The 15,043-nt window shown below is 41.9% G+C and overlaps 1 protein-coding gene across 1 annotated transcript; it reads right to left on the bottom strand.

The window, feature by feature from the left end:
* Nucleotides 1–940: 940 nt before the first annotated feature.
* Nucleotides 941–14,838, bottom strand: CATSPER2 (cation channel sperm associated 2). Its single transcript, XM_034661047.1, has 13 exons — nt 14,682–14,838; nt 14,250–14,396; nt 13,566–13,739; nt 13,305–13,373; nt 8,926–9,098; nt 8,264–8,419; nt 7,863–7,987; nt 6,237–6,415; nt 5,923–6,022; nt 5,333–5,389; nt 2,770–2,999; nt 2,245–2,412; nt 941–1,078 (listed from the first exon to the last, which is right to left on the bottom strand). The coding sequence occupies exons 1-13, from the start codon at nt 14,776–14,778 to the stop codon at nt 1,047–1,049; spliced, it is 1,707 nt and encodes a 568-aa protein (XP_034516938.1). The 5' UTR covers nt 14,779–14,838; the 3' UTR covers nt 941–1,046.
* Between the last annotated feature and the right edge of the window lie 205 nt (nt 14,839–15,043).

The following is a 15,043-nucleotide window of genomic DNA, read 5'->3' as shown; positions in this document are numbered from 1 at the left end:
CTGCTGTCTCAAGCGTGCGGGTCCGCGGTCTGTCCGCTCCCCCGTGCAGGTGGCTACCGCTTCCCGGTGCCCTGACACGGGGGCTCCCTCCCCCTCTGTTTAGCTTCTGATATCTGTGCGCGGTTTCACGGCTCCCCGCTTCGTACCTCGATACTCAGCGCTGGAGATGTTCATTTGTAGAGATCCAGATGTANATCCAGATGTATCTTCCTGCGTCTCAGGCTGATTCCGTGGATGTTCCTGCTGGTCTGGTACCTATCCAGCTCAACTCAGGGGACCGGCTGAAAAAGGGGTCCCCTACTCCTCCGCCATCTTAACCTCCTCCCATTACCTTGTCTTAATCAAATGATGTTTGATTAAAGGGTTTTTTTTTATATTTTATTTATTTATTTATTTATTTGAGAGAGAGAGAGAGAAAGGGAGAGAGAGAACATGTGAGTGGCGGGGTGGAGCAGAGGGAGAGGGACAAGCAGGTTCTGCGCTGAGTGCAGAGCCCAACAAGGGGCTTGATCCCACAACCCTGAGATCATGACCTGAACAGAAATCAAGAGTCGGAGGCTTAACCCACTGAGCCACCCAGGCGCCCTGATGTTTGATGAAAGTTAATGGTGTATAGGAGAAGCAATGTTCATAGAATAGGCAATGGAAATAATAGTTCTCAATTACTTACCCTACAGCTCCTGGGATCTCTTTACCCTCCCACCCCCAGAGGCCTGTACCCAATAGGGAGGGACGTGGTAAAATTAGGACTCAATCAGGAAGTAGAGGTTGCTGGAAGGGTGGGAGTTACAATGACAACGTCAAGAAAGAAGTGAGATTCAGGAGCTGTGGAAAGAGTAGAAAGCCAAGGACCATAGGCCCCACTGGTGCCTGAACTAACTTTTTCAGCCCAACTTTATACCTTTCAGTATCCCCTATGTCTCAGAGACAGACCACTAAGTAATTATCAACAGTATTTATTTGACATTTATACTTTGAATTCTCCATTTCCAACTATTCCTTTCATTAATTTTTGCCAGAGAAATTGAAGCCATCCATGGTCAGCTTTACTTGTCTTCAAAGTTCATCAGTGCCTGCACTGTAAAGAAACGGGACTGTGAGGCTACGAAGCTAAGAATATTCAGGACATCCCAATGTTTGAAGCCCCTGCTTTTCTGGGTTCTAGGTTCCCACACAAATCTTTACTGACCTTTACTTTCATTAAGCCCCATGAGTCAGTACTCTTTGCCATAGGTGAATTAACTCAGATTAAAGAAGCTACCTCGCTCCTTCTCCTCTCTTTCGCCCTGTTTCTACTCAGAGAACAAATGGGAAGGCAGGGCTGAGGACAACTGGAAAGAGCAGGATTAACCTTAGGCAACATTCTGAAGCAGGCAATGCCTGTCTGTGACATCCTGCTCTAAATTCCATGTTCCACTGTTACAAAGTCCTCTGATTGCCCTCCTGTGCCTACCACAAACACATTCCTCTTCCCTCATTGTTATTTTCACATTGAGCTGATTTCAATTAGGGATGAGGAAGATAACACTAATCTCTATTAAATTATAAAAAATGGCCCCTAACTTTTCCAGTTTTTGTATTTTTAGAGGGAGAATTTATTAACCCCAATTCACTTCTCAGAGGTGAAATTTCAAAGGAGTAACTTAGGGGAAATAATTTTGAGCAAGTAGTTTTCCACCTAAATTAACTCTACTATTTAAATAATGTACATACTTCTCTCTGCCTAGGCTGACACTAGAAGGGGTTGAAAGGAAAAAAAGCCTATAATTCATAAACCTCTTTTGGGGGCTGGGAGCAGTGGGCACTTGTGAGCTCTCTGCTCACTGTCTAATCCTCTTGCTATCCAAGTTGAGGCTGAGGCCCTATGGCTCTGGTCTGAAATATGCCTTCAGAGAGCAAGAACAGGTCCAGAAGGGAGTGGACTGCACAAATCAAGGAAGAGCCCACCTTATCCTAACACCCAACAACTGCAATTGGACACTTTATTCTTGGGAAACAAACTCTCAGACCTCATAGGACTTAGGTTTTCCCTACTGGAGAAGCAAAGCCATCAGGTTCTCTCTAGATTATAAGAAATCAGGACTTAAGAATGTGACATACCAAACCAAGGAACTGCCTTTTTAAGTTTGAGGTGGAAATTCAGAGGCTGAAATGTCAAAATAGTGGACACCCTCCTCCTTCTCCCCAATTATATATGCTATTCCAATATGCTACTCCAATGTACTTAACCCCTGGTCCCCATACCTGCAAACTGTTGCAACTGCTTACGCTCCTCCAGGTTATACTGAAGCTTTTCTAGCAACTCAAAATATCGGAAGAGTGAATCTCTAGGCCAAACGACACGGTCATCCTGATCCATTTCCATTAGCCCAGGCAGATTCTGGTGCACATGAGTCTCCCAGTCCAACTCACCTGGAGGGAAGAATGCTTCTTAAAAACATGTCTAGATCTGCGGAAGTTGGGTAAGAGCTAATAGATCCTGTCGTGTGGGGAAAAAGCAGGGATACAAGAGTAAACAGGAATCAGGGAGGGAAAAGGGAATATCACCAAGAGACCACTTTTTACAGTAAGCAAAGACAGCCACAGCTACACATACCCAAAGCGAAGCGGAAGTACAGGGGAAATGAAAGAAAGCACAAAGTAAGCAAGTAAGACCAGAAAATCAGACTGGTGGGGAAAACCGGGAAGTAGATGTAGTGGGAGAGCTCCTATTAAGATTGGAATATCTCCTGGAGGAGTCTGAATTCAAGTGAAAGAAACTCGGCTTACCAATGGAGGCTAAATATCTGGAGTCAGAAGAAGAGGAAGAGAAAGAAGATGAAGACGAGGAGGAAGAAGAGTAAGAGGAGGAGGAGGAAGATGAGGACTTTTTCCTTTTTGACAAGGATTTTTTTCTTTTCAGGTCAGATGCTCTTGAACGCTCTTCATCAGCACTGTGTTTAGACTCTTCTTCAAAAGCTTTTGGTAAGTCCGAAGATTTCCTTTGTTGACTGGCATCTCTATAAGTGAAAGAAGAAATTTTATTCCTTCAAATACATTTATGAGATATGGCTAGTTCTTTCATTATGCTGGCCCTGGCCCTTGCTATCCCCTGGAGCTGGGACTTATGGTTATGAGGGCCAAACCGCTCCCAAAATTCGAGCTTTTAAGCACTTCCAACTTCAACGATCCCTTGTGGTATATCCCTATTAGTGTCCCTCACCACATATAGCATCCGAGTTCCGTTTTACTCAGGCTTCTGCATTCCACACTCCACCTTATTTCGCTAAGTTTTAGCTCCTCACTCCCTAGCTCTGTGCCTGTTACACCACAACTATAGCTTTGCCCCCTAAGTTTTATCTCTTGAGAGGCTCCGAGGCTCAGCTCTTGGCCTTTTTATCTTCCCCATCTACAGTCACTCCTTCAGTGATCTTGTCTCCTGAGTTTAAATGTCTTCTAAATGCGAATTTAAACCTCTAGTCCAGATTTCACTCCTCAATCCAGACTTGGATATACAACTGTTACTCACATACCACCAGCTGAATGTCTAATAGACATCTCAAATTCAACCCAAACTGAACTCTTTGCCCATCAAACCTCTTCCACTCACAGCCTGCCCCACCTCAACTAATCCATCCTTCCAGCTACTCTGGCCAAAACTTTGGAGTCATTCTCAACTCTTCTCTTATACTCCATCCAATCCACCAAGAAATCCTATTGATTCTACCTTGAAAATACATCTTTTCTCACTGGTACTGCTCTGGTCTGACCCATCATCACCTCTCGCCTGGATAGCTTTATCCTTCAACTCATCTCTCTGCTTCTTCCCTTGTCCTTCTACAGTGTACCATCAACAGAGCAACCAGAGTAATCCTTATTAAATATAAGTCATTTCATGTCACTGCTCTGCTCTCCATTTCACTCAGAGTGAAAGCCCTACCATGGCCCTCATGGCCCAACAGGATCAGGTACCCGTTCTCTCTCTCTGACCTCATCTTCTATCACTCTCCCCCACGGGTCACCCTGCTTTAGTCACAGCGGTTTCTTCGCTGTTTCTCAAACACATCAGCCGTTCCCTCTATCTATAACACTCTACCCATAAATATCCACACAGTAATCCCCTCTCATCATCCAAGTTTTTGTTCAAATGTTACCTTTTCAATGAGGCCATCCTGACTACCTTGTTTAAAATTGTAACCCATCTGCAATCCCCATTCCATACTCCAATCCCTTTTCACTTATCTTATTTTTTATTTTTTCATAATGCTTATCATACTTTAATATATTAATTTACTCATTTTATATATTCATTGTTTATTGTCTCTTTCCGCCTGCCAGTAAGTAAGCTCCATGAGAACAGGCATTATTGCCTATTTTGTTCACTGATATAGCCCAAGCACCTAATGAGTATTCAATATTTATTTCTTGGGGCACCTGACTGGCTCAGTCAGTAGAGCATGTGACTCAATCTTGGGGTCATGAGTTCAAGTCCCACTTTGGTTGCAGAGTTTACTTAATAAAGAAATGTTTATATAAATAATAATTTTTTAAAAAGTAGGCTCCATGCCCAATGTGGGGTTTGAACTCATGACCCCAAGATCAAGAGCCACACACTCTACCAACTGAGCCAGCCAGGTGCCCCTAAATAATTATTTCTTGAATGGATGAATGAGTTTCTTGTTTCTCCTTCTGCTCTTTTGTCCACCGCTAAATACTTAGGGTCTAGAATAACATCTATTTCATAGAAGGAACTTGTATTAGTTTCCTATGGCTGCTGTAATAAATTACCACAAACTTAGTAGCTTAAAATAACAGAAACTTATTCTCTCACAATTCTGGAAGACAGAAGTTTGAAATCAAGGTGTTGGCAGGGCCATAGTCCCTCTGGAAGCTCTAGGGGAGAAGGTTCCTTGCTTCCTCTAGCTTCTGGCAGTTGCCTAGCATTCATTGGCTTCCTTTGGCTTGTGGTTGCATCACTCCAATTCTCCAATTTCTATGTCCGTTATTATACCTCCCTCTCCTCTTCAATGTCTATGTCTTCTCCTCTTCTGTCTTTTATAAGGGCCTTTGTCACTGCATTTAGGGCTTACCTGGATAATCCAGGATGAATGCATCTCAAGATCCTTAACTTAATTGTATCTGCAAAGACCCTTTTATCAAATAAAGTCATGTTCAAAGGTTCCAGGGGGTTAGGAGAACAGACACATTTTTTTGGGGGGGGGCACCATTCAACCTACTACAATAAATAGTTATTGAATAAATGGATTATCTCTCAAAGTCAATCTTCATCTTTGGTTTTCTACCTTCTCCTCTTTCACATTTGCCCATCCCGGTTCACACTTAGACTCCTAACCTGGCATCCACTTTGCTAAGGCTTGACCTCATTGCCTCAGGGGACAGGTTTTGTCTCCTGCAAAGCAAAAAACAGAGAAGAGTGAAGAGAGTTATACTGATGCAAGAGCGTGGTAAGGAAAAAAGAGAAGAATTCAGATCATAAAGTAAAGAAAACTGAGGAGAACATGTTGTAGTAAAAAAGCGAAAAAGAGTGGGAAAGTCCCAACAGTGATAAAGAATCAGGCAATATTCTAGAGCTGGGGAATTCTCTTTTTTAAAAAGATTTTATTTATTTATTTGACAGAGAGAAGGAGCGCACAAGCAGAGGGAGCTGCAGAAAGAGAGAGAGGGAGAAGCTGCTCTCTGCTTAGCAGGAGTCTGATGCAGGACTCAATCCCAGGACTGTGGGGTCATGACCTGAGCCGGCTGGGCAAACGCCCAACTGACTGAGCCGCCCAGGTGCCCCTAGAGCTGGGGAATTCTAATCCTGGGGTAAATCTTCTGTGGAAGGGAAGGCAAAAATGGGGTTAAGCCCAAGGATTAGAAACAGGAGATGAGGTTGGGATACCCTTCAGAACTAAACTTGAGCTTGAAAATGGGGCAGCAGACCTTTGGATAATCTGCCGCTTGAATATGTCGGCTTTATGCTGAACCTCCAGATGTGTCATCTCCTCGTTCAGCTCGTTCCTGATATTCTGGAAGTTAGTAACTGCCCCAAAGGGCCATTAGGAGTTGGGAGATGGTGGTGAATAGACCTGGGGAGAGGGCTTGGGTGGGGAGAAACCAAGTGAAATATCCACTCCAGGCCCCAAGCCTTTCTGCTGCCTCAGGTTGTCTCTCCACGTTATCTACCAATCCTAGCTTTCACCATAATGTCTTCCCAGCCACCCCTCACAACTAAGTTTCCCCTCTTCTGTGCTTACCCATCATGGCTACTATAATGTTTCGAAAGATAATGGAACCAAGTAACAACCAAAGGATGACATAGATGCTGCTGAAGGCACGGCTGACTTCAGGCACCTTCCAGGTATCCTGGAGCAGTGCATACCAATGGTCCATGGTGAAGAGGATGAACACCGTCACTAGGGAATTCAGCAGGTCCCTAAAGAAAAAGGAGGTGTGGCTACAGACAGGACAGAGATCTAAATCTCTCAGAAGTAGTATTTTCTTACTCTTAAAGCAACATAAGAACATTTCCTTGTAGCTTGCTCTGAATTTGGCTTCTTTTCGATCAATTTTTTAGCTAGGCATTCTTCAGTTTGGGGTTGTTTTATTAGGTTTTCCTTTATCACGAATAATCCATGAATATTTCTTACTATTCCATTAGTGCCTGGAACATAGTAGGTGCTCAATAAATAGGTACTGGCTGAATTTTAAAAAACTGAATGAATCACTGACTACATATCATTTTTGTAAGTTCATTCTTCACTGTTCTATGGACTTCACCAAACAGAAGATCATGTAAAATTTAGCAAAAATCTTTCATATTTAGTTCACTGGTATGAAATGATTCTTAAGTAAATGGACAGGTATGTGACATAAACATGTGATCCCAACTAATGAATAATAATGAATGTGTCACAAAGGTATCTCAGGAAGTTTTCTAAATTTTCCTTCTTTCCTTCCTAGTCCTCTATATACAACTTATTGAAAATATCAGGGCCTGAATAGGATGAATGTTTGACTCTCCTAATTCAATACCTTACAAAGCTACCTGTTAGTCTGAGACCTAAGAGGTGCTGACAAGATTGGATTCCAGTTCATAAAAAACATTACCTCATCTAAATCCAATTGACTCTGTACTAGCAATCACTGTTCTCTAGACAAAGATCTTATCAGGATTTTACTTTTGAATGAGTCTAGGTGTGTGCATGTGTAACCAACACACCTAGATTTCGGGGTAAAACCAGTGACCTGTTTGAGAGTCACAGCAGCATGTGTTGACATTGTGCCAAAATCTGTGCTAAGTGCAAAAGTGCATTACTTTTATTCCTACACTCTTATGAGGTAGTGCTACTATTTCCATTTTACAAAAGAGGTAACTGAGGCATGGAAACCAGAGTTTAATCACTGGAGTATACTGCTATTTAAAGATTGTTGATGAGGGGCACCTGGGTGGCTCAGTCCGTTAAACATCTGCCTTCAGCTAAGGTCATGATCCCAGCGTCCTGGGATCAAGTCCTGCATTGGGCTCTTTGCTCAGTGGGGAGACTGCTTCTCCCTCTTCCTCTGCTGCTCCCCCCGCTTGTGCTCTCTCTCTCTCGCTCTTTCTTTCAAATAAATAAAAATAAAATAAAACTCAAAAGAAAAAGATGGTTGACAAGGGTTTGTTTAAATTTCAAAACCCAGAGCAAACCTGGAACTAGCCACCCTATCCTCAAAATCAGAGCTAATACTATTCCTTCGCTTTCTCTTTCTTTCTCCTTATTGTGTTCTATTCCAGTTTCTTACAACAGACTATACTTTTTGTATTACTTACATTGGACTAACTTCCCAGTCTCTTGCCCAAACTCTCTCCCCCAACCCACGATTCCCCCAGTCCTGCCTACGAGAAGAACATGTGGTACTTCAGGTCCTGGCGAGTTGAACGGGTGTAATCCTCAAAGAAGTAGACACCAGTCACAGCAAAAATGTAGAAGAAGATGAGCAGCAACATCAAGAGGAAGGTCATGCTCTAGAGGCCATGACCTAGAGTCAGAGCTGGGCCAGACTAGGCTGATCCCACTTACGCAGAGTCAAGCCCACCCTGGCAATCCTCCACCAACACCCTGACTTCCACTCCCAAGCCTCGTTATCTCTAGACCACAGCAGCTTTCCCCAGCCCTTCCTCATCCAATGACACTTCACAGTCTCCCTCTTTGGCCTCTTTGACCCACCCAGACTTGCTCTATGTTAAATTCCCATGTTTATCCACCCTGCCCAATTGGTTGAGCTGCAACCGTCAAATCACCTTGAGCGCCCTCACCAGGGCCAAAATAATGACTCGGATTTGACGGAATCGTGCAAAGAGTTTGAGGGATCTTAGCACCCGGCAGATCCTCAGCAACTGGAGCCACACAGACTGGCCTGTGACCCCTACCAGCACGACAACCTCAGGAAGCAGGGACTGTGGGAAACACACAGAGTATAAGTAAAATGTACCCAAAGCACCCAGGCACAGTTACCCCTTCTTTATCTCATCTTCTTCATAGTTCCTTGGGCATTATCCCTTCAACAGCATCTCTGAGGACTGCTGCCGGCTGAGACTTCCTATACTAAATTACTTAAACTCTGCACTTCAGTGTGCTCAAATACAAAAAGGGGATGAGCAGAGTGCTTATCTCCTTGGGTTGTTGTGGAGCTCAAATGAGAAAATACACGTAAAACAGAACAGTGCCTGGCACTTGGTAAGTGCTTAGTAACTGGGAGATGTTCTTGTTGGGACTAATGTTGTGGTTATGGTCTGTCTTGTTCCTAATACCAATAACTCCTGCAATAACTGATTTTAGTTTTAGAAAAAATATCAAAATAATGAAGTTCTTCTTGTGATCTAATTAACTTTTCTTGGCATTTTGATTCACCTAGGCTCATTCCTCAACCCACTAAACTAATCCTCAGGATATCTATCCTTACCAATATGGTGACAACAAAGTCAAAGACATTCCAGGCATTCTTCCAGAAGAGGAAAAAGCTGGATATCCACATAAGAAGGATCTCCAAGATGAAAATAAACAAGATGAACCAAGCTGCCACCTCCAGAGTCAGCTTCAGTGACCACAATTTCGTGTTTGAGGATTCAAGCAATTCTGTAAGAGTAGAGCAAAGGACGAATAAAGGTTAGGGAACTGGGAAGTTGAATGATATAGAATGATCAGAAACTATTATAAACCACAGTTGTGCCCACTGCTATTCCATTTTTCTTTGTTTCTCTTCTTAACATTGATACTTTTTTCAACCTGTGAAATACAGGGGAAGACAGAATTGACTGTGAAAAATAGCTACAACTCATCTCCTGCCGGTATTAATATGTCTAACAGCTGCAAGTCGCTACCTTTCCACTCTGGGGTCCCACAGTCACCAAGGGATTGCTCTCTTCACCACCACCAGTGCTGTCTGCTGTACTGGTACTCCAGTCCCAAACTTCACAAAGAAGCAATGAGCCTTGAGAATAGAATGAAAATGTAGGGCCATGATATGTAAAGTGCTTGATAAGGGAAGTAGGAACAAGAAGCCAGATTCATGAGAGATACTGACTTATAACAAGAAATTATTTTGTTCTTGGGACTCCTGGGTGGCTCAGTCGGTTAAGCATCTGCATGATCTCAGGGTCCTGGATGGAGTCCCAAATCAGGCTCCCTGCTCAGCAGGGAGCCTGCTTCTCCCTCTGCTTGCCTCTCCCCCTGCTTGTGTGCGCTCTCTCTCTCTGTGGCAAATAAATGAATAAAATCTTTTAAAAAATTTATTTGGTTCTTTGTTAGTTTTTAAAACTTCCCCATTCTTCTCTAAAAAGTGATTTTTGTCCTGCAAAGCAAATTAAATCCTATACATTCTCTCTAAAACCCTATTATCTGCTAATTGCTATTCCTCAACTTATTGCCTTCATCTTTCAACCCTCTTCATTTCTTTTATGAATTTAATGAATGTATACCACGCTGTAGGGGAAAAAACACTGAAATTAAAATAGGCTTAAAGCTAAATAATAATTTGTTTCCCTTTGAAACAGAACAATGTGAGAGTCTCCAAATACACTATGACTGATATCCTTGGCAGGTAATGGAGATTAGAACATACTCAATCACTCTGAACAACACAAACTGCTGTCAATTTTGACACTTAAACAGTTTGAAATTGTAACTGTTTTTTGGCTGGTTATATCCATAATATTAAATTTAAAACCATATAATACAAAAAATTTTTAAAAATACAATACATAAAATATATTTGATCCCCACACCAAACAACATATAATGTCATTTAAAAATTCATTTGTGCACAAATCATGTATTTTTTTTTTAAATGTTGAAAGGGAGAAAAGAAAGAAGATTCGGCTCATTATATCCACAATGAAGTAAGGAACACTAATGCTATATAAAGTTTTTGATCAGATGAATGCAATTTATAGAATCCGATGAAAATCATCTTGAGATAAACTTGCAGAATTATTCTTATATATAGCACATCAAGATATCTCTGGAACCTCAAAATCAATGTAAAAAAATTATGATGTTATACACAATTTTTTTTTGTTGGAAATAAGGACTATTCACACTTGCAATGTGTTATTTTCAGAAAATGGATTGCAAATGAGTCAAATCTTCTTTCTTTTCTCCCTCTCATCATTTGGAGACAAAATGTGAAAATTATAAAAATAAGCCAAACTGATGTTTCAAATGAAAAGTAGAATTACCAATATCATTGTGAAAGTAGATTTTTTTCTTTTTTACACCCTAACACATAATTAAATTTCCACCTACACCTTAACACATAACATGTACTTAACATATAATACATAATGTTGTAAACCTGAAATTAATGTTACATGTCAATTATATCTCAATTTTTAAAAAAAGAACAAAAACTTAAATTAAAAAACATATAATACATAAAATAAGTATATTTGATCCCTGAGCCACACAATATATAATGGCCTTTAAAAATTCGATTATGGGCAAATCATATATCTACTTAAAAACAGCAAGAAACACTTATAAAATGGCAAAAGTAAAAATGTGCTAACATATTATAATTTTAAATATTTTATTATACACGTTAAAATATTTAATAATATCCTAGTTTAAAATATTACTTCTACTTCAACTAGCTTCTTTATATCATATAAAACTAATGGAATGATTAAACTCCTAAGGAGGTTTTCAAGTTTATAGCTGTATTACTGGGAAACAAAATCACAAGACAAAAAAGATTGGGGATGGGGTGCCTGGGTGGCCCAGTTGGTTAAGCCTCTGACTCTTGATTTCGGCTCAGGTCATGATCTCAGGCTCATGAGATGGAGCTCTGTGTCAGGCCCTGTGCTGGGCTTGGAGCCTGCTTAAGATTCTCTCTCTCTCTCTCCCTCTCTCTCTCTGCCTGCCACCCCACCCCAGGGTGTGTGTACTCTCTCTAAAAGACAAAAAAAAATTGGGGAGCTTTGATCTAGAGAACTGTTTGTTAATTACTATTTTCCCCCTATCTATAACAACATTCTCTGTGATCTGGAAAATTGTTTTTTTAAAAACCTCAACAGTCTTAATGTTTATCACATGAATTAGTCTGTTCAAAGAAATCTGTTAGGGGGCGCCTGGGTGGCACAGCGGTTAAGCGTCTGCCATCGGCTCAGGGCGTGATCCCGGCGTTATGGGTTCGAGCCCCACATCAGGCTCCTCTGCTATGAGCCTGCTTCTTCCTCTCCCACTCCCCCTGCTTGTGTTCCCTCTCTCGCTGGCTGTCTCTATCTCTGTCAAATAAATAAATAAAATCTTAAAAAAAAAAATCTGTTAGTCACAAATTCTTTCCCTTTGCAAAATCCCTCCTGCCTTTCTACCATGAGAATATACTTAATAAGATACAATTTTGCTGAACTTGCCAGATAATTTCCACTCAAGCAATCCACCTATTCTGTGGCACAGTGATCATGTTTCATATCCAACTGTTTTACCAACTAGAATGGTTAGTGCTGTTCTATTTTGATTTGTCCATTAGATCCAGAAAATCCTGTACATTTATTGCTGTTTACTTTATTCCAAGGCTTAAGACTATACCCTTACCATCACGAGGCAAATACATGCCAGTTATCATACAAGAAATAGAGAATGTGGGTGACTTAGTTCAAAATCCTCACCATAATGGGGAGAAAACAAAATACTTCAAGGTATAGGGGTACCTGGGTGGCTCAGTTGGTTAGGCATCTGACTCTTGATCACGTCATGATCTCAGGGTTGTGAGATCAAGCCCCGCACCGAGGTGCAAGTCAGGCTCCATGCTAGGCATGGAGCCTGCTTAAGATTCTCTCTCTCCCTCTCCCTCTGCCCCCCCCTCTCCACACGTGTGCACACTATCTTTCTCTCTCTCTAAAAAAATAAATAAATACTTCAAAGTATATAATATACTGCAGTGGGTCAGTGATATCAAGTATTGTTGTATATCTAAATATCTTTGAACTGATTACATTAAAAGATTATTTAAAGTGGAAAAATTTCCCAAAACAATGAGGATGAAACAGGAAGTGAGTACCTCTACTGTCCGTTTCATCATTTCTGAGCAGTTTGTTTGAGATGATAATCAAATGAGCTCATTGATTTTCCAGATATTCTTTTGCTTTTAATACATTTCATATAATTTAGGACTTATTTTAGAATCATTTACTCTTTAAGTCATCTTATGGCTCATCTAATATTTTAGTTGTATCTAACTTTATAGATTTTGTGAGCTTTCTTATTTGTACTTAATATTTAACATACTTGTAAAAAATGTAAATGTTGCATCGCTCACTGATAGGTACCAATATCTCTAATACAAAAGCCTAATTTAAACAACTATTAAACTAAACTGAGGGGTCCCTGGGTGGCTGGCTGTCAGTTAAACATCTGCCTTCGGCTCAGGTCATGATCTCAGGGTCCTGGGATCAAGCCCCACATTGGGCTCCCCGCTCAGTGGAAAGCCTGCTCCTCCCTCTTCCTCTGCCTGCCACTCCCCCTGCTGTGCTCTGTCAAATAAATAAATAGAATCTTTAAAAAAATAGACTAAACTGACACAAGTAATATAACTGGGTCTTCACATCCTCGGTTTCCTGTGAGTCTATTACACTGTAAGTGTCTAGACCACTTTATATCTACCACCCTCTTGAGAGCTCTCCAAATATTTCCAGCTCTTAGCAGTTGCACAAATCCTACTCCAGGGGACTTAATATAATTGTCCCTATCAGAATTCAAGTAACATTCAAAATTAAAAAATGATCAATTTATAGGAAAAATTACTCATAGCCACTTCCTCTTTCACTCAATGTCAGTTCTCACCTATTTCAACCATCAATACAATCGTATTCAAAAAGATGAGAAAGATGATGAAATTGGTGAAGAGAGGACCTGTTTTCTCTTAAGGAAACATACAGAGGGAAATTCTTTCTTATACAGGTGAAATAATAAGGGCAAGAATAGAACCAGTGAGGATGAGAAGAAAATGGGAGTTTGGAAAAGGGAAAATAAGTCATCAGGTGGATGATGAGGCAAGAGAGACAGTAAAGGAATGGGATAAAAATGAGGGGCATGAAAGGATACACTCAAGGACCCATCCAGCCCACAAGGAAAGAGGTGGTCTCTGACTGCAGCGCACTTGAAGCCTGCTCATCAGCCTTCGGCCACGGGTAATTCGTTCCGTGTGTCGAGGCTTTATGGAGAAGCGCACAAGCTGGTGTTGATCTCCCAACATAACCTTCTTCTGCCCGGAAGGATCTACACCAAAAATTAACAGGGGACAGTGGATAAATATAAAAAGAAGTCTCTGGGGGATATGAAGAACAGGCAGGACCAGGGGCAGGGATACTGGTTACCTCATGGGTCCCCTAGTCCAGAGGCTCGCCTTGCTGTTCTTTCTCACAGCAATTAACATTAAGTTTGGAATAAGAGCTAATATATCACTTATGACCAACACTGTCCATGCCCAGGAATAAAGGCAGTAGGTTCAAACCTCAAAGTTTTCAGTCTTTCATAGAAACTTCCAAGTCAGCCAGGGCTAGTAGTTTTCCTAAGCCCAAGAGTGAGTGGCATGGGTTCTATCTCCTGGGTTCAAAGAGCTTTCTTTACAAAGCCTTTGATTTATCAAGTTTGATATCTTTACAAACTAGCAGCCAAGCCAATCTTCCCTGAATTTTTCACCCTTAAAATAGTCTCTCTGCTTTCTACTCTTTGGAGGGAGTGGTGCGGAGTCTTAAATTTATGCTAGCTAAGAAACAGACTGCGGACCAACTATCTCTCTGATAGTGTGTCGTGGCACAGCTTGGCTCAAGCCTTGCAGATGCTCGATGAGAGAGAAAGTGTCAATAAGACGTGAACGAATGGCATCAGCTCGGGGCAGTTGCACGTGTCCTGTTGGGTGACTGGTGGCCATGTCTGTTAAAAGAATGGAAAAACCAAGTGTCATTTCACTCTTCCAGAGGCACCAAAGATAGAGGTTTACTTCCCCTTCTCCCACCCTCTTTGTCCTTAAAGAAGTCAAACACATTGTACCAAGGCTCAAGGTTTTTCGAAACAAAAGAAGCAAAGAGTCGTAAGAGAGACATTGCGCAGTAGACTAAGTGGCCAGGTACCTTCACTTGTGTGACAGCGTTTCTAATTAAAAGTAGCAGCCACAGGGCAAGAGTCCCGGGCTGGACAAGGAGGAAATCGGAGCAGCACCTGGACCTGAGGTAATCGGGCAATGCAATGAGGAGGGGCTGTGGGAGGCCTCCGAACACACCAAAGAGGAACTGGACAAATTGCTGCAGCCTGACATTTGGAAAAGGTGTCCCGTCCCAGCTGTGTCCCTGGGGTGCAAGCTCCATCTCTCAATTCCAGCTTCTGGGCCTCACCTCAGCCCAGGCTCTCTTCCGCCCACTCAGCCCTGACTTCACGTCTCCGCCTCCGGCTCTAGCGTCCCCAAAACTCAGCTCTCCCCTACGAAAAATGAGCTCAGGGTCGGCTCCCAGCTCCGCGGCGCCCCATTTCCAGCTCGGCCCCGCTCCGCCCCACTCCACTCCGCTCTACTTCACTGGCTCCCT

Source organism: Ailuropoda melanoleuca, chromosome 5 (genome assembly GCF_002007445.2).
Source record: "Ailuropoda melanoleuca isolate Jingjing chromosome 5, ASM200744v2, whole genome shotgun sequence".
NCBI lineage: Eukaryota > Metazoa > Chordata > Mammalia > Carnivora > Ursidae > Ailuropoda > Ailuropoda melanoleuca.
The sequence above is the reverse complement of the archived record's forward strand: the minus strand, read 5'-3'. Positions and strand labels throughout refer to the sequence as shown.

Coding starts and splice junctions, on each gene's coding strand:
- CATSPER2 (XM_034661047.1), bottom strand. CDS start 14,778: ATGTCAGGCTGCAGCAATTTGTCCAGTTCCTCTTTGGTGTGTTCGGAG. Junction 7,988..8,263: donor CCCTGGTGAGGGCGCTCAAG/GTGATTTGACGG, acceptor CATGGCCTCTAG/AGCATGACCTTCCTCTTGAT. Junction 3,000..5,332: donor CTTAGCAAAGTGGATGCCAG/GTTAGGAGTCTA, acceptor TTTCACTTATAG/AGATGCCAGTCAACAAAGGA.